Source organism: Pteropus vampyrus, unplaced genomic scaffold, assembly GCF_000151845.1.
Source record: "Pteropus vampyrus isolate Shadow unplaced genomic scaffold, Pvam_2.0 Scaffold454, whole genome shotgun sequence".
In the NCBI taxonomy this organism is placed as follows: Eukaryota; Metazoa; Chordata; class Mammalia; order Chiroptera; family Pteropodidae; genus Pteropus; species Pteropus vampyrus.
In genome coordinates this window covers 138,868-145,695 of record NW_011889235.1, presented here as the reverse complement: position 1 = coordinate 145,695, position 6,828 = coordinate 138,868, and the positions used below count along the sequence as shown (strand labels likewise).

The 6,828-nt window shown below is 37.0% G+C and overlaps 1 protein-coding gene across 10 annotated transcripts in view; it reads right to left on the bottom strand.

The window, feature by feature from the left end:
* Positions 1-765: 765 nt before the first annotated feature.
* The window catches only part of PLEKHA1 (pleckstrin homology domain containing A1), a 63,974-nt gene continuing 57,911 nt past the window's right edge, over positions 766-6,828 (bottom strand). The window contains exons 12-14 of one of the 10 annotated variants that reach the window (XM_011381877.2): positions 5,853-5,942; positions 4,400-4,504; positions 766-3,159 (exon numbers count right to left, since the gene is read on the bottom strand). In XM_011381877.2, coding sequence (XP_011380179.1) covers positions 2,857-3,159; positions 4,400-4,504; positions 5,853-5,942 — 498 coding nt within the window. In that variant the 3' untranslated portion in view covers positions 766-2,856. Of the gene's footprint in view, positions 3,175-4,399; positions 4,505-5,852; positions 5,943-6,828 lie in introns of all 10 variants that reach the window. The other 9 variants (XM_023524256.1, XM_011381883.2, XM_011381884.2 and 6 more) reach the window with 9 other exon arrangements.

Below are 6,828 nucleotides of genomic sequence, written 5' to 3'. Positions count from 1 at the left end.
CTGGCAAACCCTTCTAAAGACTAAGAAGATTCTCACCAAATCTGGTATTAAGCTGTGATATCATGGTGCTTTTTATACAAATACTTCCTGCTTCACCAACTGATAAAAGTCTGAGCATCACTGAAGGAAAATTCTGCAACTAGAAGTAAAAGGCAAGCCGAGGGAGGGATTTCTTTTGTGAAAGCAACGAAGTTTAGAACGTTCTCGTTTTTAAAAAAATAAAACATTTAAAATACTCGTCAGAGGAAGAAAATGACATTGCACCAGTTAATAAAAATTACCAAGACAGAAGTCCTTTATCCGATTCCATTATTATTAGATGCTGGATACATAGCAGACACAAACTATTCGTTAATAATAGCGGGTTTGCAAGAGGAAGCCTCTAACGTGTGACGGGGAGTTCTTCATGAGCGCACGTCAGCAGCCCACCTGAGGATGAAAACACCTTCTACACTCCGCCTTCCTCACGTCACGTCCAGTCTAACCAATAAACAAGCACTGCAAACGGCCCGGATGATTCGGACGATGCTCTGAAGCCAACACCTTTAATTTTGCTTTTGAGACTGTTTTACTTAAGCAAAATAAGCAAGCTTTTTTTTCCCCTCAAAAGATTCGTTTTTCCCTGTGCAGTAACATATCAAACTATGCCTTTCGAATGTTACTAAATAGTCTGTCCTTACATATATAAATTCAGGTCAATTAACCTAACACATTTTGTACTAGTTCTATTTGTTCACACAGAGGCAGAACCGACCAAATGAGAAGTAAGTTAGAATTAATTTGAACGGTTTATTCTCAAGTCATTACAGTGTTCAACCAGTTTGATGTATAAAGATAATAGACATAAAAGTAAACACTGGGAAGCACACATACATTCCCATTCTGAAAGACGTTATCTGTACAGAAAAAAAAAATGCAGCAAATATTAAGGTATTCAAAGTAATTTTTGGACAATTCGGATGTGACATATTTACAAGAAAAGTATAAGTTTTAAAATAATTAAATAATTTTCATAGAATTATAAAAGTATTGAGATAAATATTAGGAGACCCCAACAATCACAAGAACACTTTCCTATGCTACCGAATACAAGGGCAGTTCCATAAAAAGTCCCAAAATAGAGCTAGTATTTGGCCTCTATGAAATATATCAAATTACCAATACCAAAATATGCTAAAATAAACATGCATTGTGGAAGCTGTACCAAAGAAAACAGCATTCGGCTCCTGAATATCACAAACTGTCTACACACGATCTCTTAGTAAGTGTGCCATGAAAAAAGAACTTTCGACAGAGCCATTACAATGGATAAAAAGTGACAATCACTTAAAACTTTTTCACTCGTCATTTTCAAATGTAGCTGCAAAAAACAAAAAACCTAAATGTTTAAAAAATATTAGCTTATGAATAAAAAAAGTTGAGTGGTGCATCATTATGCAGTTGAGTTTTGAAACGGATGCTATAATTCTAGTATAAAAGACAGTCACCTCTGATTCCACCTCTACAGCAGGAAATCTCTCTCCAGACAAGAAGTCGTCTTAGAAAATGAAAAGGAGAAACATGACATGTGTGAATTTAAAACAAAACAGTACTGTAAAATGGTAAAATAAAAAAAAATAAAAAAAATAAAATAGCAGCATGTGAAATTCAAGACTATATTCTTAAAGCAAATGTTTAAGACTGAACTGCAAAAATGGCACTTGCTCAAACTGGTCGATTATTCAACACCTCGACCTAAGGATTTTTTTAGAAGGGTGCTTATATTTATGACATCCCTGTGATTAATGTATACTCAAATTTGTGTTTTAAAATACATATATTGCACAGGTAGTAGAACACCAGGGCTCTGGTATCTCTAACATAAAATGTTTTCTTATTTAACGTATTAAACTATGCTACTGAAACTTAATTTGATTTCGATGTTTAAAGCCAATCGCACAGGACTTTTGAGCACGTTAACAAGATGGAAAACACAGGCACTTGCATAAAGGTTGTTGGTGACAAAAAGTAGAGGCCACAACAGCATGACCCAGGGTAGTATGTCTTTACATATAAACTTGAGGTCTTTCACTGATCCAAATATAGAAATAAGAACTATGTACAAAACTTTGATAAGAAAATCAGATCTCCCAGAAATTTCATCCTAAATCATTTTCAGTGAATAAAGCAATGAGTGCTTCGAGTCCTATTCAAGCTTTTTCAAACGAACATCCAAGATACAGCTGTTTAAAATCTAATTTTCCCCTTCTCTCCACCAGAGTACAACTCACGAGCCTCACTGACAGTCCAATAACATCCTCTATGCAAAACTTATCACTCATCTTGAGACCCAGGGCATCAAAAATCATGTCAAAACAGTCCACATTGTCGTATAAATTTTACAGCACCACAGACATCATGACTTTAGATATCTTAGTCTGGTAATATTTCATTCAATAATATTAACCAGAAAGAATGTGTAAATATCAACATCTAATAGGAAATCATAGGAGCATTTTAAAAAGGACCAAAACAATAAACATTTTTAATGTTTTAAGTTGTTAAACATTTAAATTGTCAAAATCACTAGGAAAGAATATCACGCACACATTTTCATCACCCAAATGAGAACACATGAAACTTCAGACAGTTGATAATGAGACACTTAGGTTTTTCTCTTTCTTTCCTTATTTTAAAAAGAGATTACATGTAGTTTGGCCACTCCAGATTCTTGGTTTACCAGCTTATAGAGTACATCTAAGAGGCAGTATGATATGCGCACTGAAAACCATTTCGCCCTTTACCATCTTTGGCTAGAAGCCTCATGAAAGGAAACCGAGGGGGTGAGAGGCAGATCGGGCTCCGCGTGCTTCCACCTTACACATCGCTGACCGGAAGGGTGGCGTCGTCCAAGTCCACGTGGTCGCAATCTTTTTCCTGAGGGCCGTTTTTACTTTGAGGTTTTAGCAGAGCTTGTTCAGTCACTTTGGAAGCTGGTTCTCTTGGAGAGACAGTCTGGACCTTGAAGTTCCCTGGCTTGACCTTGGCAAGAGATTCGTAAAATCCTCGCTTCTCCACGGTAAAGCTTGAGACCAGAGAGTGGCTGCGAGAGGCTGTGGAATGCGAGGCGGCGGCGGCGGGGCGCAAGGCGTGCCTGGGTTCTGCGCAGCTGGGATGCTCCTGCAAAGGGGAGTGCTGGTCAGACAGAGTCGGTCACAAAGGCCCAGGTTAGTAACTCAGTGTGAGACTTTACTCTCTGAAAAACAAACCACACGCACACACACACGGACAGAGCAGAAGCATGAGCCATGCAGCAGACATGTGCAAGTTCTCTCCCAAAGCGATGCATTTTTAGGAGTGAGTTTAGAGCGATGACGGCCAACATTTCCACTAAGAAACCAGTTCTGTCACCAAAGCCAAATTTGGCAGCTTTGACACTGAAGATTCGGTCAGCCTAAAATGGAATACAGTGGTCCAATTGCAAATGAAGTGTGTTTAAAAGGGGGCCTATCAGCTTTATCGTTTTATTTAAGTTTATTTTCAATCAGCCGTAGAAATTATCTCACGTATTTTAGAAAGATAAAAAATGAAATGTAGAATATAAAAATGAAAGGCCATATTTAATAAGCAGAATTCGACATCTTTCAAAACGACTATTTTATCTGGCAGTCTGACAGTTTTTGCTTCCCTGAATTTCACTGCAACTCACTTATTAGTCTTTTTTTTTGCTTTTTAATTGCATTTATTTAGTTTTGAATATGTCATACATTCATATGGCTTAAGATTTTAAATGTAACGGTACGTATTTAATCATTTGTAACTGGCGAAATCAACAGATGTGAATATTAATTTCAATATAATTCTAATGATATCAAATCTGAAGATATCCTTAAATATGACCATTCTGAGTACATCGCCACACAGTTCCTAGTATATCGTGTTCATTTATGATACTAGTGGCTTTGAAAACAAAGTGCTATAAATTACTAACACAGTAGATTCCTATGAGATGGCTAAATTTCACCTGAGATTTAAAATGCCACGCAAACTACAGTAATGGCGAATTTATCCAATGCATGAGTTTGCGCCCATTAGAACAAAGGCGCATTTCAAGTGGTAGAGTATAAAAAATTTTTCAAAATACATAAGATATAAAAATTGAAATTCCTATGGCAATTAGGTGAATTAATTTTAGAAGATAACTTAATGTGACTTTTTCGATTAGTAAAGTTCTATTTTTTCATTATTTATCTTTTTTTTTCCTAAATGCATCTCCAACCTGATGACGGTAGTGACACAGTTTGCGTTAGTGTTGACAAAGTCAGTTACGGTGACTGCAAAAGGCAGTTCAGTGAACTCAACTTTCTAGGATGAGCTGTGAGTAGTGTGAGAAGGCACGTTTGCGTGAGAGCCCACATACGTGCTGCATTCCCCGTCCTTGCTGTATACCTCTGTATACAAGGGTTCGACAGCCTTCTGGCCTGCCGCATCTGGAACACAGTGCAAAGCTAAGATTAGAGTCAACCTGTACTGGGGAGAGGGAGGAAAAGAGAAAGTTCTGCTGACAGTCACAGCTAGACAGTCTAGTTTGCCCCCACCACAAAGCACAGAACACAAACGCCCTTCTACGACTTCTCCTCTTCCCAACAGACGTTGATTTTGCAGAGAGTCTCTCATACTTGACTGCTGAAAGGGTCACAGAAGACACAGGCAGTTACCAAATTAACACCCAAGGAAGCAGCTTCTGAGACATTCCAAAAAGAGGTTATAAAGAGAATGAATTAAGAAATGAGAAAGGTGGATTTGTATATACTGATTTGTAGTTATTAATAGCAAGAGACTATTAAAAGATAATATCACTACCAGGAAAAGACTAAAAGTGCAGAATTCTAGCTTTTACAACGAATCCAGATAACAAAGGCTATCATGCTACATATCATATTACATTCTGCAGACCAAAGTGCTACATTTCAAGACACTTAAAATATTTTTCATTCCTTAGTAGAATCTGTATTTTCACATCGGACCACTGACCAAAGTATCTTAAAGGCAAACCTTATTCCTATGATGTTCTTGAACATGATAAATTATAAATTAAAAATATTTTTCTTACTGCTTCTGAGAATGTTTAGCTGTTTCAATTTTATTATTCTACTACCACAAAGATAATTAGGATTGTGGAAGGGGGAAGCAACCTTTTAAATTAACCTATGAGAAAATGAGAATGAAACATGAAATGGAAAATACTGACTGAGCAGCACCAAATTGTATTTAAGATTCCAGCTGCTCAATGGTCTTATGACATTACTGAGCATGCATAGATAGATAGATAGATGGATGGATAGATAGATAGATAGATAGATAGATAGATAGATAGATAGATAGATAGATGGATAGATGGATAGATGGATAGATGGATAGATAGATAGATAGATGAAACCCAAAACAAAAACAGGAAAAAAAAAGTTAACTGAAATTACAAAAAGTAAAGAAGAAAATGAAGGGTTCACTAAAGGTGCCTTACACGACTGGGCCACGTCCAATACTAAGAATTAATTGGTCAAGTTATGCCAGATCTAGACTTACTGACCAGTAAGAACTCCTAAAACAAAGGAAGGAGATGTTCATTCCTTAGTTGCCCTGCTTGTGCATTTAAGACAATACAATGCACAGAAAGTTATGTATACATAACACTACAAGGAAGCACCATATTAGAAATGCATTATAGTTTGCAAGTCCAATTGGTATGAAAGTCACCATGCAAATAAATCTCAATACAGAAAGAAACCAGAAGGATTAGGGGGACAGAAAGGAAAATAACTGGACAGGATGGAGGAACCCGAGCGTGTCACCCCAGAGAGCAGGAAACATACAGAAGACGCCGAGCGGCCAGGCCCGCGCTGCGCGACGATGGCACCGGACACCGCCTTAATCCAGCTGTGCATCTCTTCAGGGCTGTCGGCCTACGGGACAGAGAGGGCTCGTTCAGTCCACTTTCCCTCAAGATCGGCTCCTGTGGCCGTAAATCCAATGTATGCATTTTGGTAACTAATAGTGTCGACGACAAAATCATTCTAAGGCAATCAATGGTTTCCAAAAAAATTTATAAATCACTTCTTTAAACCAGGCTTTGCTGGGTAAATTATTACACAGAGACGTAAGTTGGGCACTTAACATTTGCAGACCAGACACATCAAAACGTGTCAACATGAACACTTCTGTAGGGAAAACGAGGCGAGGAAGAAGTTAGAGCACTCGTTTTGCTTTTTCGATATTAACTGCTATATTGTCTGTAGTTGCTGCAAGAATACATAATTGCATATAGTAAAAAACCATTTTGGCATCATTTTATATATTATTTTTCTAGAAATAATTTCTAGGAGTGCCATAACCCTAAAAGACATATTTCTTGACAGGATCTTGGCTTCCAATGTGAATTAAAAACCTTACTATGACTTCAATCCAGTTAAATTAGGCCCTAAGAGGGGTATAGAGATATTGGCCTTTACTTCTAGATTCTAGAAGTTCAAAAATTTTAAAGATTTAAGGTAATATTTTTAAACCAACAATATTAACCAATACTTTTTCAAAGGAAAAACTCAAAGTAGGCAAAGGTAAAAAGTACACTTTCATTCGGTGCAAGTCTAGAAACTCATTTGGCAAAATAAAGAGGTTCGAAAAGTTTTGTGCTCTAATAGTTATTCTTGATCTAGAACTTCACCCTAAAGAAGAAATTAAGGCAACTTTACACACAAAAATGTTCATCACCATGTTATTTATCATAGTAAATGCATGAAAACTATGTAAATCAATGATCAGCAACACAGCAGTAGAGAAACAGTTTAACTG